Consider the following 27,645-nt stretch of genomic DNA (forward strand, 5'->3'; position numbering starts at 1 on the left):
ATCGTTCTGCTATTTGATTAGAGACTTGATCCCATCCCATCACTGAAGGTTCGATCTTCTCACGGAGACGAATAGTCGATTTAGACAAGAGAGGGAGGTCAAAGTGGTCAGATTGTCCCGTATGTATCTTACATAGCCAGGTATTTTATAGAGAGTGGCCCATAGTCTGTATGTTCAGTTGACCTCTTAAACGTAACTAACCTCGGTTGATATTTACATCAAGATTAAATGATCTTCCGAGGATCGCATCTCAATTTATTCGCTCTTCGATAAAATGTGGCATAAACTAAAAAAAAACAAATTAAAAGGTTTATTCTTAAGACGCTTTTTAGGATTGCCACCAATTCAAAAAAAATGCCAAGTGGGGGGGGGAGTATTTTATCTAAATTAAGCTACAAAAAAGGTATCCTTCAAAATAGGGGATTTTTTTTTTATTGAAGATGGTAAAGAAGACACTTTCCGATATCTAGAGGGGATAATTGCTGCCCCTCTGTATAAGCCCATAGAAAGACTCAAATTTCTAACCAGCAGACGCGGACAAACCTTAATGACCGGTTATGTCAGGAGATCAAAATTCAGCCTTATTTTACTACTTTTATACCACAGTGGCAAAATAGTACTCAAATACCAAAAATATGCTGAACAATGAGCTATGCTGGATAAAAATCAGAAGCAAATTAGACAGAAATAAAACAGAATGGTTGCTGTACATTCGGTTCAGTTTCACTAGGGCTTTACGAATTATTTACTTCTGTTTCCAACGGAATTGAAATAGCGAAACTGGGTCTAAGGATCATGATCCAAAACTATAGGGACCCAGGAATATACAGTATACTTGTCTATAAGCGTCATCTATGTTTTTGCCCATTCTTTATGAAATAAAGTAACCTTGTCTGACGTTAAATTACACCACATCTTCAAACTAATAAGTGCGTCGACATCAGACCGTATCCAGAGGGGTTAAGGCGTTTGACCCCCCCCCAATGTTTGTCCGATTCGTAAAAACGTAACGAAAATGAATATAAACAAATTTCTGATGAATTTTTAAGTTCCCCCCCCCCAAAAAAAAACAACATTTTGTACACCCCATTCCCCTACCTCCCGAAAAAAGTCCTGGATACGACCCTATGTTTACATTTGGTGATTTCTGGGACCGGAAACAAAAGTTAAACATAATACTTAATTTATTACTGTTAACTGCACAAAACATAAAAACACACGACAAGATAAAAGCAACTAAAGGATGCTTTACTAGTAAATGCTACATTTCAAAACTAAAAATATTCTACACCATGACAACTTATTGCTTAGTTAAAAAAGGAAGCCCCATTATATCCTACACACACAAAGGTAAATTGTATAAGATAAAAAAAGAACACAGCAATTTATTAATGATAACATTGAACAGCGTTAACACAGTAGCCTTAAGGAAAACCAACAGTCATATTTATCTGACTTTGCGGCGAGTGTGTTTTCAAATAGAAAACATTTTTAGTATGTTAAATAAAACGGGCAAAAGTAACAAAATGGTGGGTGACGAAGAGATAGGGAGTATGCAAAAGACATGTCAGCATGCAGCAACGAGATCCCTCCTCTCTGAAAAAGTGTCCAAAGGAAACTAGCATTGAGCTCTAAGAGCCTCATTTGAGACGCTATAATCCCCCCACCTCTTCTTCCAGGAGAACCGGTGTCCTCTAAGGCCATAGAATATTATCGTTCGAAACCAAAATTTTATCATATTTGATCTAAAGCCAATATTCTGGCTCTGTTTTTAGTTTTTGTCTTGTACTGAAATATTCATCTCAGATTATACTAATCAATACAATGAAGATTTTACCTCTAATGAGATCATTTAACATGTTCCTCTAAAAAATATAACGGAATCGAAAAATTTCCACGCCATGAAAATTCCCCTTGATCGGTAATTTAATGTTATGAAGTTCCGTATATTATTGCTAGGGGATGTGATTGGAATCCCCCTCCCACTCTTCAGGCTCTATTGTTGTAAAAGTGTTTCCTAAATATCACAGAAAATCTAGTATTTTTGATTATAGTTTTTTGAAAAATTGCAAGTTTAGAATGCTTATTTGAGTATTTGTTATGACTTTAATAGCATTTTTTCCCTCTTTTTATCGACATGTTCAAAAAAAGTGACAACCCCTCCCCCAGGGCTCCCCCCTTCCAGAATGAATTTCTGGGACACACTCCTGGTTGTTAGTAATATTTTTCCAATTTCACTTATCTCCATCATTTCGTTTGTATAAAAAGATTAAAGAGCCCAGAATCTCGAGGTGTTAGGTTGACACTACGTTGCGCAGAAATTCGTAGTCTGAGGCAGGTACTAGTATTTGTGAGTATACAGGAGATTGTTCCAGGTATATTATCACCACAAGATCTCTGCAAACGAAGTAAACTTCACTTAAAATTTTTTCACACTAGATTTTTCAAAATCTATTTTTTTCAAACTTCAAATGAAGTTTTTTCAAACTAGATTTTTTCAAAATCTAGTTTTGAATGGCACTTTTTTGAATACTACAAGATCCCTCAATATATATATATATATATATATATATATATATATATATATATATATATATATATATATATATATATATATATATTGTTTACATATAATTTCACTTCAGATTTTTCAGATCATGGTTGCAGTCTTATATTCTTATAATGGCTCCTAATTCGACTGTTTTGCTGAAATGAATAGAGCATTAAAAACCAGTTTCGGAGTTTACATTTTAGGAAATATATACGAGCTTGACATTTTTGGCTAAGAAAAGCCAAGTAAAACAGAAAATAATAATAATAAGAATCCAATATGTGTTATTATATAGTTGTTCCAATATGCATATTGCCTAATCCAAGATTGTGCTAACATTTCTTTTTAACTAGAAGTTAAGCATAGAATTTGACTCGGAAGACGAGTTTTGTGATCTGATAAATTTTGGCAACTGTTTCAATAAGGCTTTTATACAGTATGTCTTACTCAGAGAAGTGATCACGATATAATGGATCATTAAATTGGTCTTCTCGAGTTAAACTGTACATTCAACTCACAATTTTATAAATTCAAGTTAGCACAGTTGAATATTTCATAATAATCTAAGCACTGCCAGGGACGGCGATTTGGGAAGGGGGACATTTTGATTAAAGAATCGACAAAATCCTTGCCCCCTCTCCTATACTGTGGTGAATTGGCGCTACTGAACGCAACTCTGACTTTCAATACTTACCAAAATTTCAAACGAGATTCTCTTTTTCATATACTTGTTTATTATAACACAACTTGAGCGTTTTGCACTCCCCCATAACGCAGAGTCCTGTCTCCAAAGAATAGCATTGGGTAGAAAATAAGGAAAACAAATTACTTCATCTTTATCAGAATTTTGCTATTTAGAGTGCTTAAATATAAAAGCCCTCTATTTAGAGGGCTTAATATATAAATTTGCTGTTCCAATGTTTATAACTGTATGTTAATGTTAACGCAAAGGACTCATTTTTATGAAAAGAAAAAAATGGATTTAGGGCTTTTTAATGTCATAAAATGTACTTTTTAAACTGACTAGGGAAACACCGCAAAAAGTACCTTCTTAAGATACAGAATCTTTAAAATTCTTGTCCAGTAACGGAAATCTGATAAGAGGGGAACTCAAGTCGGTTGCTGAGATAGGTCTACTTCGGCTTTCAATAGGGTCGAAAAAACACCTTCGCAAAAAGGGTAAAATAGGGGTATAGGACTGTAACAACGAGCAAAGGTTGCTACTTTAATGCCTCCCATTGTGGGGATATTAATTCTAATTGTGAATAATCTTTTTTAAGTTTTTGTAATCGGAAATGACCTCAAACAGGAGTTAATGCTAATATAATTAATACAACTCATTATTGTGTCGGATTCAGGACTTTCTAATGACACAAGAAGTGATAACAATTAATTCGGAAGGGCTTCAAAAGTATAAAAACAAAACTACAACAAAAAAAATAAATAAAAAACGCTTGAATTAATTGAACTTTTAGGGCAGTGTGCTAGGATCTGCTTTTAAATAAATCAAAAACCATCATATAGTACAATTATACAATAATAACAAAAAGCGTTGTGATAATTATTATTTAGGATACTAAGTTATTTATATTGTTTTGATTATTACCAATAAAGTGGTTTTCCTACCAGCTTAAAATGCACAAAAATAAGACTAAAAGAAGAAGAAAAAAGACACGATAGATATCAAACTCTTTTATCATTCTCTATTTGCTGTAGTTGTTTTGAAAAATTATCTAGTTGCGGAATGAAAGTCATTTTTTTTTCTAAATTCCATTAACTGCTCTAAGCACCGTTCCAATGCATGTCAAGGAATACTTTCATGCCAAAACGTGTATGTCTGCCTACCTACTTGCTTAGACACAGAAATCTAGCCAGTTATACATGTCAAGACCACTATTAAACACATATAGTAGATATGTTTGTATGTATATGTATGTAGTTTATATGTTTGTATGTAGAGTAGAGAAGACTGCCACCTTCTGCCAACAAACCTTTTTGGGGCTTTCTTAGCAGGTGCTGCAGTGTTTTTTGTAAAAATTTTAAAATAAAAATTATCTTATTTTTTAATTAAATTATTTTTTTTTATTGTAATAAAAAATTTGATTTAATTTAAATTATTTTAAATAATTTTTTAATTTAATTAAAAGCTAAAAAATAAAATTTAGCTTATTTTTTAATTAGATTATTTTTTAATTTTAATTTAAAATTTAATTTAATTTTAATTATTTGAATTGATTTTTTTAATTTTAATTAAAATTAAAAAAATTTTATCTTATCTTAGTGGTAAAAAAGCTTCCTGATAGGTAGGATTATGAAATTTTAGACACAGAGTTCTAGACTCTAGAACTGGTAGTGGCGTCAACTGGGGGAAGAATACGTACCCTTCAGATCCCCGCTGATTTTGAAAATACCTTTTTTGGGGGTGATTTCATAAAAAAAAAGCATTTTTGGTGTTTTCATTGAAACAAATGCCCCCCCCTCCGATTTTGAAAATACGTTTTGCCTCCTAAATTTTCGCGAATTGGCACCACCGGAAGTGGATGGTTAGCCGTAATTGTTGCAGCCAAGCACTGTTTCACATGTGAGCACGACGTACCTGGATACAGATGTATGGTTAAAAACGTGCCTAGGTATCAAAGGCCAACTAGACAAGCATATGAACACCGCTTAAAAATTGCTATGAAAAGAAAACAAACCGGCCCGCCAGACCCTCCCTTGCTATAAACAAACCGGTCTCATGGCCTTCCAATCATACAAATACTATATACTTGCACAAATTTTGTTTCAAAACGATGTAACACCAAAAAACAGTAGCTGAAGCTCTTAACCATCAGTAAAATACAGAAACAAAATTATAATAAATCACACTAGGAACATAATGTGGAACCATTACCAGATTCAGTACCTGTACAACCAGTAGGCAACTACGTTTTTCTCTTATTTTTTCACTAAATTAAAAAAAGAACAAAAAACCTTTTTCTTAAAAATTTCAACTTAAAATGTTTTCCTTTTCCTTAAAAAATTCTAATACATAGTGAGGCACATACGAATTTCTTCCAGGAGGGTTATATCTCAAAACAACTAAATGATATAAAAATGTAAGAAATAATAGGGATAGAAAAAGACCCTCTCCCCCAAGCTCATTGCCTATGTGCTTAGCATAGGGCACAAGATCAACAAATAAAGCCTTTTTCAAAGGGGTCTTTAAGAATAGTGACACAGCTTCTAATTACAATTAATCAATGCAGTTTTAAATTATGATCATTAACACCAAGCCATAAGCTAAATCAAAGTAGTTGTGCGCAACTCAGAAAGAGAGAAAATAAAAATTAACTCAAATCTTAAATTAACCAAAAACTTAAATTAATTGAATGGCATTCAACCTATTGCTTAATTTTCAAGGATCCCTCAAAAATTTAATCTGTATTTAATATCCAAAAATAGGTATATACAAGTCAGTTAATTATCCTGCGTTTCTGTTGGCTGCAAAATTGCCTCTTCAGTATATAAAGTACTCAAGAATGCATTTTGGACCTAGAATTAACTATGAAAATTACTATTTGCTTGAGAATGTTAATATTTTACTTCGCTTCTTTATAGTACGTTACAACAAGACCAAGGCCGGAGCCAGAGGGAGGGTTAAAATATGCGTCCAACGTAACAAAAATGCATATAAATACATTTTGACGTTTTTTTGTGACCCCCCCCCCTCCGAACAAAAATCTTGGATACGCTCTTAAGCCAGACCCCAGCCTTCGCAGTATTTGCCAATCAATCGGTACATCTTAGCCCTCCTCTATTCTATCCCTTGGGGTACTTCTGCCGCAGATTTCAATAGAAGCTGCATAAGTGAAATTTTAATAAAGAAAGGTAAAAAAATTGCCTGACTTTTGACATTTCATTTGTTCCAGGCATGTCAGACGAAAAATTACCAAGATAGAAATCTGCACCACGCAATGAATTGAAAATCAAGTTTTTCTGATGAGTCTGTAGGTCCTTCAACTGACCGGGCCAAAGGCCAATTAAAGCATATCCATAGATCAAGTAGTGGAAAGATCTTTCTTTTTAGAGAATACCTGAATAGTATACATTATAAGACCCTGAAAAGTATACATTTACACATTTGTAGGCTGAAACTTGTCGATAAAGAGACTGGGACCCTGGACTGCCCCTAAACCCTGGGACCGACTTTCATGTAGTTCAAGCAGGTTCAGAGAATCGCAAAGGGGGACAATAAGATTTCCAGCTAACATTTTATAGTTATCAAGCTCTACACCTAATGCAACCAAAATGAATAAAAATAAAACTTATCTCTGATCCGGCTATAACAAAATTTAAGCAAGATACGTGAACTGCAACAGAGGACAAAATACAAAAAATTTCGAAATTGGAATTGCTATTTTTCTATTGCATATTCTATTCTGCTCCGAGAGATATTCTGTTCTACCCTTGAGCTATTCATGACGTATAATACAATCTACTCGATTGATCAAAAACAAAATCTAGTTGACTACCAAGAAGGTCGTACTCAAAGAGAGAGGAGGTTTCCAGATTTAAAAGACACACCTCTTTCCAAAGAATCCACATCCAGGCAAATTTCTGATTTCTAATAATATAATCTTCAAGATAAAACATCCTAAGATAACGCCTAAACCGTGAGATAAACTGATCCGTTGTTTTATAGCTTGATTTTGAGGTTTTAGGTCAGTCTAAGGTTTTATAAACTCAGTTTTGTTGACTGATGATTCAGTTGAACTGTTGCCCAGTATCAGATGTTTCGCCTTAGTGAACTGGTTCGTTCAACTAAATTAAAGATCACGCCAGAGAGCTAGGCAATCAGTTACAAAGGTACTGTGAATACTAAACAATTTTCTATTTTATCTATGACATCAAATTAATACCTAGTTAAACTTTGTATAATTTTTTTTCCGTCTGCAGCTAAATTCTCAAATAATAAGCCTAAGCACTGGATACTAACTAAATCCAAACCATTTCATTTGTCAGGTGAATCACACTAACAGAATCACTAAATTAATCATTAATGAAATCACACTGCTCATCAGTAAATAAAAATAGTCCAGCGTCGTTCCTGGCTGGGAGGGGGTGGGGCAGAGTGGTACTGGGTTCTATTTCACCAAAATGTGAAAAATTATATTAAGTCTATATAATTTTATATAGCGTGAGACATCCAGCTAGAAATTTTACAATGAGCTCTGATCAATTGCTTTTTTTTCTTTTCAAGAAGTGCCAAGAAACTAATTTCAGCTCGTAATTTTCTAATTTTGCAGTAGGCATGAGGGCACAGGGGGCATGAGGAAGGAGGTTTCCTTCGAGCAGTTTTAAAAAAGGTCTTCCGGAAGCAACTGAAATCACATGTTCATCAGTTATTAACCAACCCAGATAACTTAATTACTCATTAATTACTCATAATGAGACTTCTGAATGCTTACTATTAAATTTTTAAATAGGGGATACTCAGGGATGTTAAATAGGGATACTCCGGGCTCTACAAAGGGGAGAGAGATACAGGCGGGGGGGGGGAGGGGATCTGAGTTTCATCCTCTTGAAATATGAAATATACATGAGTCATATATAGTTGTCACTTACATAATATTTAAAAAATCAATCAAGACATTTTACCACAGTAGGGCCCTGATGACTTGTTTTATCTCGAAATTCTCAAAATTAAATATCAAGTCATATTTTTCCTTTTTTTTAGGAAAGGAAGATTCTCTGTAAGAAAAAAAAAGTCACTCCGAAGCATTTGAAATAAAAAGTAAATCAGATTTAAGGACTCAAGAAATTTAAGGGGATTTAGGGAAAAAATTACTCAATCAAGGACCGTCCTTAACAGGACATCTTACCACAGAGTTCTGGTTTCATTTCAAGATTACAGAATTGAATTTTACTCATAAGTTTCCACTTATTTCAAGTAAAAAAAGTTACGAGAAAGCCCTTTATCAGCCGTAAATAAAATCGCTTTATGCCTCTTAGTAAATAGGCATACCCAGGGCCATGCCCAAAAAGGTATTTTAACACAATTGAGCTCTGAAGACTTCATATTTGATTTTTTTTTTTTTTTAATGTCAAAAGTTAATTTTCAATTTTTTAGACTGCATGGGGGGAAGGCCCTGTGTATGGAAGAAAAAGTCACACGGAAGCATTTGAAAACACAAATCAATCAGTTATTTACATACTCTGAGAATGATTAAATCAATAATAAGTAAAATCACTGAATGCTTATTTCCAAATAGGCATACACAAGGCTGCGCCAAGAGGGTGCCCAAAGACATTTACCACAGCGGAGTTCTAACGACTTTTTTTTAAATGCCAAAATAGAATTTTACGTCATAAATTTCTAATTTTTCAAAGCGCTGACTCATGGTACACATGAAAAGAAAACGTCACTCGTAAGCATTTGAAATCACATAAAAATAACTTATTTAGACATTCGGAGAATCACTTAACTAATAATCTATGACATCATTTAGAGCTTTAATTCATGAAACCGAAGAGATTGGGTTGTGAGGAGCCCCCATTTGAGTTAAAACCTTATCTAACCATTGAAGAGGGCCATGAAGGTGGATCTCAATCCAACAAGGAGTGCTAGTGACATCTTGTCTGTGGTATTCAGCTCCCCAACCCTTGACAAAAGACATCCTGAAAAGAAAGAGGAAAATACAAAAACACAAGGAGTTAATAAAAGCTTCTCACCGTTTCAGAAAAAAAAGAAGAAATCTGTAGGTATGAAACCAAGAAAGGAAAGGATATAATAAATGAAAAATAAAAAAAAATCAAATCAAATTGGTGAGATAACGAGGATTTTGTCAGCCAGTAGCAAAACATGAAGACGAAAACAAGCACATATTTCGACAAGGACCTCCGCCAAATCGTCCTCAGTGCTCAAAAAAGAAAAAAAGCAAAAAAAAGCAAAAAAAATCTAACCTTTCGGAGTGAATTGGACAAGAGGAGAAAAGATACTGAATCACAAAACCAGCCAGAAGTCAATGAAGGAGAATTCACCAATTAGAATGAACAAGTATTCTTTGCCTTGCAATATATTTTGCCTGTCTGCAATTTCGGTTTTCATTAGATATGCGGAGAGGTTGTCTTAAATTAGACAGGGTGAAAATATTGATAGGCTTTTAATATTAAGTTGTTACAAATTGGGCTTACGGAAATGTCTCCTGTGTCTCTATTTATAGTCAAATTTCTGTTTTATATATATATTTTTTCACCTTAATTGCCTCTTTAAAAGATTGCGGTAGGCCGTTTACAGTAGATATTAAAGTTGCCTCTTCAAGAAAAAATGGATGATCAGGATTTTTCGAATATATGCTGGGCCATAGCTGAATCATACTTGTCATTTTTATTTTCAAATCTCAGGGTCTTATCAATTGAAATTTTGTTTTCACGCAATCGTTCCCCTAGTTGTTGATGGGTCCTACCAATGTAAATTTTCCCACAGGAACACGTTCATGGGCATCGCATAAAATGTACATGGAAACTGCATCAAAATTAGATGAGATATTTTTTTTTCTGTTATACTTTAATTTTTCAGCTTGTCAACAAGATCTATGGAATTTTTTTATATAAGATTTCTGTGTGGTTAGAAGAGGTTTAAAAATTGTGGATAAGAACTTTCCTACACTTGCAGCTGGGGAACTATAACACACAACGATAGGACGTAACGGAGTATCCTTATGGATTTTAGGTAGACCACAAAATTTTGTGGCTGAACAGCCTTTGGGGTAGAATATTCAGCACATTTGAGGAGCGATTAGTCTATTGTCTTTTAAAACTTCTAATTCTTTTTTCAAGTGCTGTGTGTATTTATTTGTGGGATCAATTTTTATTTCTTTGTGTTTTTTATCCATGTCTTCCACAGGAGAAATTCTCCATGGGAACATTTTTTTGCGGGGCCAATTTTTCACAGAGAGGGGGAGGTAGAACCCGGGAAAAATTTTGAGGAGAACTCTGGCATGATCTGAATTTTCTTTTAAATTGAAGTCTCTTCTTTAAATGAAAGCATACTAAAAATAAATTTTCAGGCGGAATCTTCTTGAAGAAATTTTCAGGGATTTTTTTTTTTTTTTTTTAACAGGAATGTAATTGTTTGGGATGGATATTTCTGCCTTGGGGAAGGGGGGGGGGGGTATTTACATGGGAGGAACTTTGCACGGAGGGATTATTCGTGATAGGCTAGATTTTCCATTGATGGAGTGCCGGATTTTCTGGCATTATTTAAAAAATGACTAGAAAATAAAAATAAATAAAATTTTCCAACTGAAAGTAAGGAGCAATATTAAAACTTAAACGAACAGAAATTACTATTTATATGATAGGGGCTGTCCCCTCCTCAATACATCACTCTTTACACTAAAGCTTGACTCTTTGTCCCAATTCTTTAAGTAAGACTCCTGAAAGACAAGGGCGCTTAGTTAGAATAATAAGAAGTTTTTTTTAAGTACTAACAAACTTTAGCGCGAAGAGCGAGGTATCGAGAAGAGGCATCTCATATACAGAATAGTTTCTGTTCGTTTAAGTTTTAATGGTGCTCCGTACATTCAATTGAAAAAACTTGTTTTCTTTATTTAATTTGATAAAGAATCGAAATCGGAAATCCTGTCACATCTGTGACTGGTATGTGATATCGGCGCGAGATAAATTTTGAGTATCGTTCTTTCACTAAAAAAAGAAAGAAAAAAAAAACATCCAAGAAATGAGAATATTCAACGACAATATCCAATAATCAAAGGAAATCACCTAATGTTATATATTTCAACTATCGTCATCTATCTAACTGTAAACAATATCGAAAATCCTTAATGATTTTAAATATACTAGAAATAAGTTGTGGGTGACATAAAGAAGGTACCTAGGTTTTGGGAAATTTTCAATAGACTGTGCTGCAGTTTGAAGCTGTTTTTTGGAGCCACTTTCTTTGGTTAAAGCAGAAATCTCACAATTATCCGTTTTATTGCCATCTAATGCAAAGACAAATTAGTTCTGATAGAAAGCACTGTTTAAACTGACTAAGAGAGAAAAGAACCAAATGAAGTTGTAAATTGATGAAGGCGGATCAGAGAAATTATTTATTGTAACGAATGATAAGGCTGTGACACAAGTAAGTTTCGATACCTTTACAGAAAGTCTGAATTTAAAGCTGGACTCAATCCTCCGATATCAGTCTGAACTTACAAGGAACTTGACTGTATGAACCCTGAGATTATGGGGCTGAAAACCCACTCTTCCTCCAACGAGAGTGAAATTTCATCTCTTGAGAAGGATTGTATTCTTTAAAAGGTTCGGTGTGATGAGCTCGAAAAAAGTTACTAGTACTTTGAAGTTAAAGAAAGACAATTAAGTCATCAATCATGATCTTGACGCAAACCATGATCATTAGAAATCGTAAACCATGATAGTTCGAAATCGTAAACGAGATTTTGGACGTAAACATGATCATTCGGAATCATAAACCAGATTTTGGACGTAAACCATGATCATTCGAAATCGTAAACCAGAATTCCGACGCAAACCATGATCACCGTCCAATTGTCCAAGTCAAAACACCAAGTCCAATGTTGAAAATCTTTTTGAAAACACTTGGCTTAGCGGTTGAGAGTGTTCATAAGACAAAATGTTACCGTCTTCCTGATAAACCCGTGAGCAGGATTACAAGACATGTCCTCATCTCATTGCGTAATGAACTTGAGATCCAAAGCCTTTTGAAATCTTTTTCTAAACTTAATAGAATCCGGAATACGTATCACAACAGACCAACCATCAGTGCTAAACAGCCTTCACCGCAGTCTCCTAATTAAAGGTAAAGAGGTAGGTGAAAGAGGTGATGCGTTAATGACTCGTGTTATACAAAGAGGTGCAAAATGTCTGGCTAGAGGTAAAAAAAGGACGCTTATCTCGACTGGCAGAAACATGAATAGTGTTTAAATATTATTTTTGAAACAAGTAGTGCGTTTTTTATGCAACTTTTCATATCGGTCTGACATCAGAATAAAGTACAGTGAGATATGGTCCGTCTATTGATGAGGAATGTCACGAGTGTTTTTGCTATGTTACAACTGAATTGGTCAAACAATTATATTTATGTATCTATAGATACATATATAGATAATATCTATATATGAATGTATACTTAATATGTAACATATGAATGTAAATATATGAATGTAATATATAAATGGTAGGCACAACACTTGACTGGGTAGAGAATTTAAAGTGCCGAAACCCTATAGGCAAGTGTATTCTCCTGATGAGCCCTTGTGTTGGGTTGTTGCCTCTGAATTATTTGTCTTTACTGTTTTTATTGTTTGGTAAATGACGACTTATACTTATTGACGACATGACTGCCTGTCCATGGATTATTCTTTATAGTTGATTGTGTATGGCTATTCTGTTTGACATATGTGATTGTATGGATGAGTAGGGTTAAGGCCTCATTCAAGTGCTGGTCTATATTAATCACTAATTTAAGAAAACAGTCTTCCTTTTCTCCTTTTGTCTCCTTTTTTCATGGGTTTGCGCTGTTGCATTGGTGATTTCTCTTTTCGTTATATTATTCCAGGTTGGATCCAGTGCTGGTGGAGAATTTTTTTTTAGTTTTCTCCCCGACAGACCTTTACCCTGGTCCAGATTTTTAACCTAATATTGTTAATTATTGGTGAGATGGCACTTATGCATGTTTCATGTTTTCATGAAACAACTTTTTTTTTCTTCATGTTTATGTATTTATTGACCTATTGACCTTGGCATGTTTTTTGGACTTTGATTGTTGGATTTTGATTTGATTTGGATTTATTTTCAAAAATTTTTAATGCAACAAAATACATATATTAGCCTCGGAACTCGGAACGATTTTTTGAAAGTTGGTAAGTGTAAGAGTCGTTGTTTTCTTTGCCAAAATTATTTTATCCCACGGACTTCTGTTAAGAGTACATTGTATAATAAAAATTTTGCATGCAAGTTACGTGGTAATGTTAATTGTAAAACAACCGATGTAATTTACCTGTTAGAATGTAATAAATGCTGCCTACAATATGTGGGGGAAACAACTAATAATATATATAAAAGATTTTCTGGACACAAGACAACAGTTAATAAAGAAAAAACTAATAACTATCTAGTTCAACATTGTAATAATGGTACGTGCTGCATATCAGATATAACTGTCACAATTTTAGAAAATTTAGAGTTAGAACATTTAAATAAAGAAGAGAAGAATAATAGACTACGTAAACAGGAGGATTTCAAGATCCATACTCTTGGTGCAGCTTATCCTTTTGGGCTAAATGATCATGTAGCAAAATATGGTGACATGTCTCATGTTGTTGTTAAATGTATTGATGGTTTTATGGACCATCCTTCTTTTAATTGTCCAACTAAACGTAAAAAACGATCGAGAGGACATAGGAAAAACAATAGAAAAAATGAATTAGATTTACAAATGCTTTCTATAGATCTATGCCAGCTACTTGAATCTAGGGGTATGATTTCTGTAATAAAATGTCTAAATAATTTATCCAAGAGGAATTTAATCAAACTTTTCTGGATTGTTAAGAATAATACAACTCTTGAATATAATTTTAAAGTAATATGCGATACAATTTGCATTCTAACTAAAACGAAATTTATTTCAAAAAAGAAAAAGTTTGATAAGATTGGTAATAGGGACAACAGATTATATTTACCTATTAATTTTACTTGTAAGCAGATTGAAGATATTAATTTACCGAAGATTTTAAATCAGCGGGATGTGAAACAGGCCCTTCCTAGTAATTTGAATTATAATGATAGTCCAGTTTTAACTTATAAATTTTCAAAAACTATTGGGCAAATGATTTTTAATTGTAATTTAATACTTAAAAGATTAGATAGTGATATAAATTGGAAACCGGTTTGTAACTATAAGCAAATTGGCCCATTTGTAAATCCCACTTACAAACATGTTATAACAGGGGACTTGTCAATAATAAAACAAGATGATCTTCAAATTATAATGAATAAAGGGGTTAATTTCCGTCTTTCTCATCATCTGAAACCACCGAGTGTTCTTGATAGCTTGGAAAATGATTTTGATTTATTTATTGATAAGTGGTGTAAGAAAGATAATAAAAATAAAGAGAGTTTTCAAAGTTGGAAGAATTTAATTATTAGTAGAATATGAAATAAAATATATTCTAACTTAAAAAATAGTAACACTAAATCATTATTTTATAATGCTAAGATAAAACAAGCAATTCCTAATATACAGAATGAATTTGTAATTGTGCCGGTGGATAAAGCTAATAATAATTTTGCCATAATTTGTCAGAAGCTGTATTGTGATATCTTAAAAAGGGAGTTATGCACAACTAATGTTTACGAAAAGGTAAATTTAGAGGATGAGAATTTAATCGAAAAGACTGAAGAAATACTTTTTAATATTAAAATAAATGACAATGATAAAAAGTTCCCTTTCCTATATTGGACTGTAAAATTTCATAAGAATCCCCCTAAACCACGGTTTATTGCTGGAGCAGCTAAATGTCCAACCCGCATTGCTGCTACTGACCTCTCTTTAATTTTAAAGGGAATTATAAATAAACTTAAAACCTATTGTTCTGGTATTAAAAATTTTCAAATTTTAATCCATATTGGAGTGTTAATAATTCACTGCAGGTGATAGATTCTTTAACAATGGTTTCAGCTAAAAGAATTGAGTCTTTTGATTTTGCGACAATGTATACTAATTTATCACTTAATGTTGTGTTAGATAATTTAAAAACGGTTATCAAGAAATCTTTCCTCTTATCTAGTAAGAGGTTCTCAAAAATAGACACTTATAATAAAAAAGCTATATGGACAAATTGCTTTTAAGACTACAGTTAAATTGAGATGTTACAGCTTGGATATGATTTTTGATATATTAGAATTTGTTTTATATAATACTTATATAAGATTTAATGGTAATTTGTACAAGCAAAACGTGGGAATTCCCATGGGGGGGGGGAATGCCAGCCCATTTATAGCTGACTTATTTTTAAGTCAACTAGAATATAATTATATGATGGATAAGAATAATCCCAATAATTTAAAACATGTTTTGTCAAATAATAAAAGATATTTAGATGATATTTTGGTCTTAAATTGTAAGGATTTCATTGATATTTCTAAAAATATATATCCATCAGAGCTTACTCTTGAACCTAGTCATGGCGCTGGTCTTGAAGATCATTTCTTAGATTTAAATATTAATATTTCTGATAATAATAAATTAAGTTTTAAAATGTATAATAAAACGGATGATTTCGATTTTGAAGTGATTAATTTCCCATTCCTTGAAAGTAATATACACTCAAATATCACATATTCGGCGTTTTTTTCACAGTTGCTTCGATATGCAAGGATTTGTAGTAATTATATTGATTTTAAAGATAGATGGAAAATCTTAAGCCAAAAATTGATATTAAGAGGTTTTTCTGTAAATAAATTAACTTGGCAATTTAAAAAATTCAGTTTTCATTATAACGAACTTTTAAATAAATACCAAAAGAATTATCTGGAAATACTTAGGGAAATTTTTCATTAAATTTGTAGGTTCGCGAAAAGTTGATGCAACGCCATCTATTTTGTGAATTGTGTATCTAAATGAGCGGATTTTTCAAAAATAGCCACATGGTACTGATGAAATATGTAATTATTTTAGTTCATTCAGGCTTTTCGCAAAGAGTTAATATTTGTGATTTGGTAAAATTTATCACACTTAGATTACCTACTGCTGCTAAACAGAGGAATGTATTAACAGGGTGAGCTTGTTTTAATGTTACTTGGTTGTTCTACATTTGTTAGTTTTTTTATAGGAATATATTTTGGGGGTGATACCTGACACGGGGATACCATAGGTATTCTGTGGTAGGCACAACACTTGACTGGGTAGAGAATTTAAAGTGTCGAAACCCTATAGGCAAGTGTATTCTCCTGATGAGCCCTCGTGTTGGGTTGTTGCCTCTGAATTATTTGTCTGCCTGTTTATCTGCATTATTTGTCTTGCCTGTTTGTCTGCATTATTATATGACTGCCTGTCCATGGATTATTCTTTATGGCTGATTGTGTATGGCTATGCTGTTTGACCTATGTGATTGTATGGATGAGTAGGGTTAAGGCCTCATTCAAGTGCTGGTCTATATTAATCACTAATTTAGGAAAACAGTCTTCCTTTTCTCCTTCTGTCTCCTTTTCTTTTTTTTAATGTGTTTGTGCTGTTGCATTGGTGATTTCTCTTTTCGTTATATGATGGATACTTATCTAACTTCCCTTTTGGTCTATTTTCTTTTAAGTTCTATAAAAACTTTAGCATGAAGAGCAAGGTATTGAGGAGGGGTCAACCTCCCTCATTTATGTAATAATTTCTATTCTTAATTTTCAATGTTGCTCTTTACTTTCAGTTGAAAAAAAATTTTCTTTTTTTTAACTTAATTTCTGATCGTTTTTTAAATAATCTGATCGTTTCATGAAAAATTACTCATGGAGTTACACTGGTTTCATGAAAAATTACACTGGTTCAAAATCATCTTAACCAATGTAACGCTCAAGGATCTTTACCAGTGTAACGCTCCATTAACAGATGAAGGATATGATGGATACTTATCTAACTTCCCTTTTAGTCTATATTCAACGGTAGGCAAGTGTGGTAGAGTTTATGGAGGGGCTCTGAGGACAGCTTTCGCTAATTGCCGAGATTTACATGGTAGTTTGAATTTTATTACTTTGCTTTGGCATGATGACAAAATTACCATTTTGGGTCTATGAAACTTTTCTTATAAATGATAATGAAAACCTTTTAAAGTGTATTGGTTATGATTTTTCTTACAGAAATAGAATAACACGATCAGGTGGAGGGCTAGGATTTTCTGTTCAAAATGGGATCCCATGGGTAACTAAGAAGGAATTGTCTAGTTTTAACAACGAAATGATTTTTTGAAAGTCTGTTGATTGAGGTTATGGTAAATACAAAAAAAATACTTGTTCTGTAATATATCGGCCACCCTCTGCGTCAGTCCCGGAACTCTTGGACATATATGAACAGTTTTTAGATGAGATTGATGAAAATGGAGATAATTTCGTGTTTATGGAAGATTTTAATCTCGATATCCTGTCTTATGATAATATAAATTATGAGCTGCGTAATTGATAAACCCGAGAGAAATCGCGTGGTTTTCTGTGTTTAAATTTTGCAGAATCGTTGTTTCCGTCATGTACAATTCCTACAGGAATATCAAAGCAAACTGCAACGTTATTAGATAATATTTTTACTTCAATTAATCTTTTCCAAACACGAGTTCTTCTAAATGATGTGAGTGATCACTGTGTTATACTGCCTGATCTGTGCTTAAATTATCGCACTTAAAATGTGATGAATATTAGAAAGAGACAAATTAGTAAAGTTAATATTTTTAATCTTAAAAATAAGTTATCAGGAATGGATTGGACTTCTATTCTGGAATCAAAGTGCCCCAAAGAGGCTACAATGATGTTCCTCGAAAAATTTCAAAATGATGAAACGTGACAATTCTGAAGCGTTAGACGGTTTTTTCTTCTAACCCCATGAAAGTAGTTATGCCCGGTATTACAATTGTATTTACACATATAACAAATTTAATATTTCAGACTAGAGTTTTCCCACTCCTTTTAAGGTTTCAAAAGTTATTGCTCTACATAAAAGGGATGACCGTAATAATACGTCTAATTACCACCCAATTTTAATGCTGTCTGCGTTTTCTAAAATTGTAGAAAGAGCGTTGTATCATCGGATGTATAATTTTTCTTGAAAAGTAGAATTGTTTTCAAAGTTTCAATTTGGTTTTCGAAAGGGACATGGCACTGAGCATCCTATGATTATTATTAACCAGTTTGTGAGTGATTGTCTTGACAAATTGCTGCAAGCCTGTTCCTGGACATTTGAAAAGTGTTCGACTCAATATCTCATTTGCTTTTATTTTCTAAGCTTAATAATTCGGGGGTTCGTGGGAAAGCATTGGACTTAGTAACATCTTATCTTTCTGAGAGAAAACAAGTTACTGTAATTACTAATTCTGCTTCTTCTTTCCTTCCACTGTCGTCATCGGTTGGTGTCCCTCAGGGTTCAATTATGAGCCCTCTTTTCTTTCTTATTTATATTAACGATCTGTGCTTTGCTACAGCCTCCTCTTCTCTGGATACACAGTTTGCTGATGATACAGCTGGTTCTGTGTATGGTAAATCTTTAAATGAGCTTCAAATAAATATTTCCCATACATACAGTCATATTTCGAAATGGATTGATGATAATAAGCTTTTGCTTAATAAGAAAAAACTAAACTTATTATTTATTGTAGAGGTGAGTGCAGGTTCCCAAAATTAACTAACATTTGCGTTATGCTTGAAGACAGTTTATCGTCTATTGAAACAGTGAGAAGTATTCGTTATTTAGGGGTGGCTATCGACGAGAATCTTCATGGAAGGGTCACATCAATGTTGTTCGTGCGTAAGCATCACGGGGCGTTGGTATAATAAACCGGTTAAAACATTTAATTCCTTACTCAGCACTTTGGTCATTTTCTTTCATTTTAGTATAGTCTCATTTTGATTATGAGGGATTGGTTTACGTAAATACGTTTCAGTCTAATCCACTTCAAAAGATACAAAATAAGGATCCTCGTGCCCTTAAGTTATTTCTATCGTCTCCTCCCCTTTTGCAAAATAGATCAATTAAAAAATCGTTATTTAATGTTGTGGATATTTCCCCGATGAGTCTTAGCGTTCAGCCTTCTATATTTTTCTTAAAATATTTTAGTTAAATTCGATCGTGGAGATCTACCTAAATATTTTTATTTAATGAACGTTATGTCTCAAAATGTCCATTTCCACTCGATCTGGATCTCGTCTATTAATCCCTTTGCCAAAATATGTGAGGTCAAAATTTACAGTGCAGTATATGGTTCCTTTGATTTGGTCTGAATTTGTTGCATCTATAGATGTAAAATTGTCCTGCGATTAGATCTAGGCTCCGAACGAATTAACAACTTATTTTTTGTGTAGAATGGTGTCTTGTATTTATTATTTTATGATTTTTTGGATATGAACTTTCTGCACTCCCTGCCCACTGTTAAGCCTGATAATTGGTATTATTAAGTTAGTATTGTCTCGAATGAACGTGTGTTTGACAGTAGGTGGGAGTGACATGTCAAGCTTATTTCTTTAATAAGACAAAAAAGGCAAGAATAGTCGTGTTTACTTCAGTAGTATGATGTATTGTTTTTTTTTCCGTTGGTATACGAGCATGCTCCCCCCCCAACGGAAAAAATGTGTATTTTATTGCTATTGTAATAAAGAACATTGAACCTTGAAGCGTGAACTTTCAATTATTTCATAGAACTAAAATTAATAATCAGAATAACGTTTCAGGGGAATGGGTGATTTAAAACAAGGAAAAGGATTTCACTTTCAGGACCAAATCTTCCAGAAAAGGAGGCCCTTCAGGCCAATGTTAGGAAGTCTCCCCATTAGGATCAGCTATTAAGCTCACACCAGTACCCATTCACCTACGAAACTTCCGTTTTTATAAGTTTTCCCCTAAAATCTCTAATACTTTCAACATACTTCACATTTGTTACGTTTACTTTAAATTTATGCCCAATCTCTTCAAAATATTAACCCTTCCAGGAATAAGTTCTTGTGCAAGCGCCATGACAGTTAAGGTCCATCCACAGATTAAGGTTTAAGGCCTAATGAAACAAGTAAGGGCAGATTCAGGTTTAAGACCTCTAAAACATATAATCCAAGTAGATTCTTGGACTTGATTACATATACAGCATATTGTGTAGACCATGTTTGTGACAGCAGATAAAATTAAATATAGCTTTTGAACTTCGAGGCTATCCCTTTTTTGTTGTAGATATATGTCAGGGTCAGATCGAGATCGGAGAGCAAAATTATCCTACTCAAAAACGTATTCCAAGAACAGGGCGATCAATGGTTCAGAACACTCCTTAGTCTAACTAATAAAATTTTATCAGCTTAATTTTCGTTTGGCTGTTAATGATAATGAAAATAGATAAGGAGGAGTAAAGTAATTTCGCTCTCAAGTAAAGTGCTGACGTGTCGATTGATGATAAAACTGAATTTTTGGTGGCTAAGCAAAGAGAGTGGTACAGAGTTTTCGATCTAGATCATTCTCATTAATGTGCTAAATTGGAGAGGATCTCTAGAATCTCCGTCTATCACGGAATAGGATAAAATCGCTCTTACGTCTCGAACTTTTTGTTTAGTTTCCGATTTTCTTTCCAGTGTAGGAATAATAATACCATAAGAAAATGACATACCCCACACAGTATCAAAGTAACCCCATTTGGGAGGCCCATAGTAATGGGTGATGAGACTTCCACGTTTTTTTCCGACTACTTTACATAGTAGGAATGATCGTATAAACTTGCGAGGGGGCTCATTCGATGAGAAATTGGAAGTTCTAGTGCCCCTTTTAAGAGTCGAAAGCCATCAAAGGATACGGCACTAGATCCATAAGTCAAAAAGGATACGGCACTAGATCCATAAGTCAAAAACCGGCGGTGCTGATCTCTGTTTCGAGACCCTCCGGCCAGGAAGTGCAATGGGGGTTGGGGAACGGCCATCCTGTACTTTCGCACACCCTTCCTGATTACCTTCCCCAGATTTCTCCAGGCACACATTTGGAGGTGGGTCGACTCTGGATGAGCTTACTGAGTCACGCCGCTAATCCTTCGTCCCAAACTAAATAACTGGCCACACCAGGAACCCAACTCCAGCTCTTCGGACGAAGGATTCTAAATTTAGTACGCCAACCACTGGGCTAGGACAGCTAGAAAAGCGATCAAAGGGAAAAAATAATAATTTTTGACAATAACTGCATTTTTGGCATCTTTTACGCATTTTCTTCTATCCCATAAGCAGAACTTACCTATTGGTAGACATTTTTTTACCCATTAGTGGAACCATTTTACCCGTTAGCTGAACTTACCTAATGGTACACATTTTAGTTAATTCATAGACTGCTTCGAAGCCATGGTTCACAGACTGTGACAACAGCTGTGCAAATTCTTGATTGTTGAATATTTTCAAACTACATCCGGGAGGTATTTTACATACTGTTGTTGGGTGAAAGCCATGATGATGATTGCAATTCCGAGACTGAACAAATATGGCAGAGTCTGATAAACATTCAGCATATACTTCACCACCGACATAATAGAGATGTACACCTAAAAATACAACTGAATGATTACACTGATCATAACTGATAACATAGATTGATTTACTGAAATAAGTTGACTATACTGATTGCAATTGAACACCTTGTCAAAAATACAACTGACTGATTACATTAACCACAACTGATTACATAGATTGATTTACTGAAACTAATTGATTATACCGATAGCAATTGAATACCTTGGCAAAAATACAACTGACCGATTACATTGACCCCAGCTGATTACATAGATTGATTTACTGAAAATAATTGATTATATTGATTGCAATTGAATGTTTATGCAAATATTAGAACTGACTGATTACATAGACCACAACTGATTACATAGATTGATTTACTGAAACTGATTGCAATTGAATGCCTTGGCAAAAATACAACTGACTGATTACATAGACCACAACTGATTACACAGATGATTTACTGAAACTGATTGATTATTCCGATTGCAATTGAATGCCTTGGCAAAAATACAACTGACTGATTATATTGACCACAACCAATTACATAGATGATTTACTGAAAGTGATTACTTAATCTGATTGCAATTGAACACCTTGGCAAAACTACAACTGACTGATTACATTGACCACAACTGATTACATAGACTGATTTACTGAAACGAATTGATTATACTGGTTGCAATTGAATACCTTGGCAAAAATACAACTGACTGATTACAAACAACTGATTATACATATTTATTTACTGAAACTAATTGATTATACTGATTTATGAATTTAGCAGAATCCAAAACGTTAAATCAACAAAAAAAGATAAAGTCAGCTAGAATAACCCATACAGAATCCCACTTTTTTTTATCTTTTTTTTTTATCTTGTTTCTTACATTTGTGATCATTGGTTGGTGGTGCAATTCTTGTTCTTTTACAATAACAAACTTTTTGTTTATAAGAGAAGAGTTTTTGGTTGTATGTACATACTTTTGTTTAATAAACTATACATTTGAGCTTTCGAGTTGCCAATCTAATCAATTCCACATTTTCTTATACTTATCCTCTAAACGGTTGGTTGACTGATTGGAACTTTTCACTTGTTTTTAACTTTTTACATTCAGAAAAGTAATCCCTAAAAAAGGGATTTGATATATTTCATAAAAATAATGATTAACACTAAATGTACCATTTTAATTTATGCAACTGCACAGAAAATCATGTTCAGAATTCAATTTGACTAATTCCATTCCAAACATTTCATTTCTTAAATTAAATTTAAAATTTTTACCAAAACAAACCTAGGTATTTAACAACCATCAGATATAAATGAGTTCCCTTACAACGAACATTGATAAATCGAAAACTACCAGTGTTTAAACATACCTTTCCCAATATGTCTCCTTGTATTTTCAATAGTAGAATTCCTATTAACATTTGATAGTTGACCAAGACAAAATCTATCTGACTTATTGTTAGGATTAGTGAAGCCATCTACAATAATTGAATGACTGTTGGCATGAAAAATCTCTCCGACACGCGAGTTCAGCTCGTAATAAGCAATACTGCACCAGTAAGGAGGTTCCTGAAAGGTAGGTATAACGTCAGTATATACAGGTTTAATTCATGTGAGCTGCTAGCACACGTCGTACAACGCATGCTAGCAGCTAGCACATGTCTGCTAGCGACATGTGCTAGCAGTAAAACCATACGAGTGCAGCTAGCACATGTCGTTAATGGATCGTCGCTAACGGAGAGGCGCTAGTACAAGTATATCTAGGTACACTCGTGCAAAAGCAAAGTATCCGTTTATTTCTCTTAACTAGAGTGGGAAATATACTGGAGACAGATCTTCGGCGATTAAACATTTGAAGATAGAGATTAAAAAAACTGTTACCGCCACTTACAGTTTATTGTCTGATGACTTCATTAAAAAAAAATATAGCATTTCTAAGAAAATTAAATATCTGATTCAATTAATCTGCAGTAGGATTAGAGCTTAAATTTGTCTTTGGATGATAATTAATTTAAAAAGCTTTTTCTACAATACAAATTTTTCAAAGAAAAGTAAAGAGCTCCATTAAACCAAGAATGAGCAAAGATAAAGTCAAATAATCTTCTAAGCGTATAACTACTGCAAATCACTATCAATAAATAAATGAAACTCAAAACGAAGATAAATTACAATAAATAGCCGGAGTAAAACTCAAAACGAGAAAAAATTAGTATGAGTAGGACTGATAACCCTTATGCCTTCTCAAGACCAGAACACAGTATGTGCTTTACTGAAAAATACAAACAAACAAATGATCGTGGATTGCCAGTTAAATTGACATATACTGATATTTCTTCGTTAAGGTTTTGATACTTTTTCATATATGAAAGTAAGAAGGGTGAAAACATTTCAAGCGTATTTATTTTTGATCTTAAAAAGGCATCGAGGTTGTCAGCCCTACTCATATTAATTTTTGACTCGCTTATTTATTGTACAAATTAAATAAACAAAATACGTTTAAAATGTTTTAACTTTTTTAACTTAAATAACTTAAATATTATTAAAACTTTAAGGAATATATATCAGTATATGTATACTAAACTGACAATCCACAGCCATCTTTTTTTTAGTAAAGTGCAAATAAGAGTATGGTCTTGAGAAGGTATGGGGGCTGTCAGACATAATCTCCATACCTTTCAACTATACTGAACAAAATAGCTATCTTAAAATTTTGATTAGATGTGTTTTGGGGATTGATGGGTGAGGGGGAGGGGGCTTGTTGCCCTTCAATCACTTTTGACTAACAAAAATGGCACTAGCCCATTCAATTTCCATTCGAATGAGTTTCTGCGGCAGCAAATGGCCGTCTCGAAATTTCTATCTGATGCATAAGGGTAAATACGAGGTTGGAGGGGTGGGGCTATCCACCCTCCGATCACCCTGGATCGTAAAAAGGCCACTAGAGCTTCTGATTACCATTCCAACGAGCCCCCTCCGAAGTTTATACGATCACCCTTTTCTATATATACGTTATATGCCCCCAGGGCATAACTTACCTCACCCTGAGGGCTGGGGGGGGGGTGACATCTTTAAAGATATAAGTTCCGGTTCTTTGAATAACGTTGAGCAAAATGGCTATCTCAAAATTTTCATTGGATGTGTTTGGGGAAATGGTGGACGAGGGAGGGGGGTTAGTTGCCCTCCAATCACTTTCGACTATTAAAAGGGCACTGACTCTTTCAATTTACAATCGAGTGAGCTGTTTTCAAAGTTTCTACGACAACGAATGGCCATCTCAAAATTTCTATCAGATGCATTTCGGTAAAATTCGAGGTGTGGTAGGGAAATCCAATGATCCCCCCTCGAAGTTTATAAGATCACCCTTTATATATATATATATATATATATATATATATATATATATATATATATATATATATATATATACCTTATATGCACCCAGGCCATAACATGCAACTCTTGTCCTGAGGGCTGTTGGGGGTTGTCATCCTCAAAGACATAATTTCCGGACCTTTCAATTACGTTGAACAAAATGTCTATCTCAAAATTTTGATTGAATGTGTTCGGGGAAATGGTGGGCGTGGGAGAGGGTTAGCTGCCCTCCAATAGCTCCCGATTATTAAAAGGAACACTAGCTCTTTCAATTTCCAATCGAATGAGCCCTTTTCGAAGTTTCTACGACAACTCTTTCGATACGAAGTGTCCTGGTCTAAATAATAATAATAAAATAAATAAATAATACATTGTGCTCACATCGCTCTTTACTTAGGTAGCTCTGTTGCGCTGCCTATGATTAATGAGCGTCTTTTATTTTCAAGCAATATTTTGAATCAAAATCCAGTTTCCATTAAATAGACCTAGGTTACCCAGGGAAAATGATGGTGGGTGAAGTAGGCTAGCTGATTCTAAGCTAGCAGGCCTACTAAAGATAAAACTTCCGTTACCATCCCCTGTACTGTGGACTATCTGACAAGACAAATATTGAGCCGTTTTGTGTCAGACCAATTACCCACTGCAGAAGAGTTTGTGAACCATGAGGAGCAGAATCAGACTAAAGATTTAATTTGAAAGACAAATATTTAGCCGTTTTGTCAGACCAGTTACCCACTGCAGAAGAGTTTGTGAACCATGAGGAGCAGAATCAGACTAAAAATTTAATTTGAACGACACATATTGAGCCGTTTTGCGTCAGACCAATTACCCACTGCAAAACAGTTTGTGAACCATGAGGAGCAGAATCAGACTAAAAATTTAATTTGAAAAACAAATATTGAGCCGTTTTGTGTCAGACCAATTACCCACTGCAGAAGAGTTTGTGAACCATGAGAAGCGGAATCAGACTAAAATTTTATTTGAAAGACAAATATTTAGCCGTTTTGTGTCAGACCAATTACCCACTGCAAAATAGTTTGTGAACCATGAGGAGCAGAATCAGACTAAAAATTTAATTTGAAGACAAATATTGAGCCGTTTTGCGTCAGACCTATTACCCACTGCAGAAGAGTTTGTGAACCATGAGGAGTAGAATCAGACTAAAGATTTAATTTGAAAGACAAATATTGAGCCGTTTTGCGTCAGACCAATTACCCACTGCAAAATAGTTTGTGAACCATGAGGAGCAGAATCAGACTAAAAATTTAATTTGAAAGACAAATATTGAGCCGTTTTGCTTCAGACCAATTACCCACTGCAGAAGAGTTTGTGAACCATGAGGAGCAGAATCAGACTAAAGATTTAATTTGAAAGACAAATATTGAGCCGTTTGCGTCAGACCAATTACCCACTGCAAAATAGTTTGTGAACCATGAGGAGCAGAATCAGACTAAAAATTTAATTTGAAAGACAAATATTGAGCCGTTTTGCGTCAGACCAATTACCCACTGCAAAATAGTTTGTGAACCATGAGGAGCAGAATCAGACTAAAAATTTAATTTGAAAGACAAATATTGAGCCGTTTTGCGTCAGACCAATTACCCACTGCAGAAGAGTTTGTGAACCATGAGAAGCGGAATCAGACTAAAAATATATTTGAAAGACAAATATTGAGCCGTTTTACGTTAGACCAATTACCGACTCCAGAATAGTTTGTGAACCATGAGGAGCAGAATCAGACTAAAAATTTAATTTGAAAGACAAATATTGAGCCGTTTTGCGTCAGACCAATTACCCACTGCAGAAGAGTTTGTGAACCATGAGAAGCGGAATCAGACTAAAATTTAATTTGAAAGACAAATATTGAGCCGTTTTGCTTCAGACCAATTACCCACTGCAGAAGAGTTTGTGAACCATGAGGAGCAGAATCAGACTAAAGATTTAATTTGAAAGACAAATATTGAGCCGTTTGCGTCAGACCAATTACCCACTGCAAAATAGTTTGTGAACCATGAGGAGCAGAATCAGACTAAAAATTTAATTTGAAAGACAAATATTGAGCCGTTTTGCGTCAGACCAATTACCCACTGCAAAATAGTTTGTGAACCATGAGGAGCAGAATCAGACTAAAAATTTAATTTGAAAGACAAATATTGAGCCGTTTTGCGTCAGACCAATTACCCACTGCAGAAGAGTTTGTGAACCATGAGAAGCGGAATCAGACTAAAAATATATTTGAAAGACAAATATTGAGCCGTTTTGCGTTAGACCAATTACCGACTCCAGAATAGTTTGTGAACCATGAGGAGCAGAATCAGACTAAAAATTTAATTTGAAAGACAAATATTGAGCCGTTTTGCGTCAGACCAATTACCCACTGCAGAAGAGTTTGTGAACCATGAGAAGCGGAATCAGACTAAAAATTTAATTTGAAAGACAAATATTGAGCCGTTTTATGTCAGACCAATTACCCACT

General features: G+C 34.0%; 1 protein-coding gene across 4 annotated transcripts in view; it reads right to left on the reverse strand.

Annotated features, from left to right (window-relative positions):
• Positions 1-1,166: 1,166 nt before the first annotated feature.
• LOC136031489 (protein mothers against dpp-like) overlaps positions 1,167-27,645 on the reverse strand; it is a 68,760-nt gene continuing 42,281 nt past the window's right edge. For all 4 annotated transcript variants that reach the window (XM_065711132.1, XM_065711131.1, XM_065711133.1 and 1 more), the window contains exons 7-9: positions 23,168-23,366; positions 21,582-21,822; positions 1,167-9,211 (exon numbers count right to left, since the gene is read on the reverse strand). In XM_065711132.1, the coding sequence (XP_065567204.1) occupies positions 9,052-9,211; positions 21,582-21,822; positions 23,168-23,366 (600 nt within the window). In that variant the 3' untranslated portion in view covers positions 1,167-9,051. The remainder of the gene's footprint in view (positions 9,212-21,581; positions 21,823-23,167; positions 23,367-27,645) is intronic.

Source organism: Artemia franciscana, chromosome 9, assembly GCF_032884065.1.
Source record: "Artemia franciscana chromosome 9, ASM3288406v1, whole genome shotgun sequence".
In the NCBI taxonomy this organism is placed as follows: Eukaryota; Metazoa; Arthropoda; class Branchiopoda; order Anostraca; family Artemiidae; genus Artemia; species Artemia franciscana.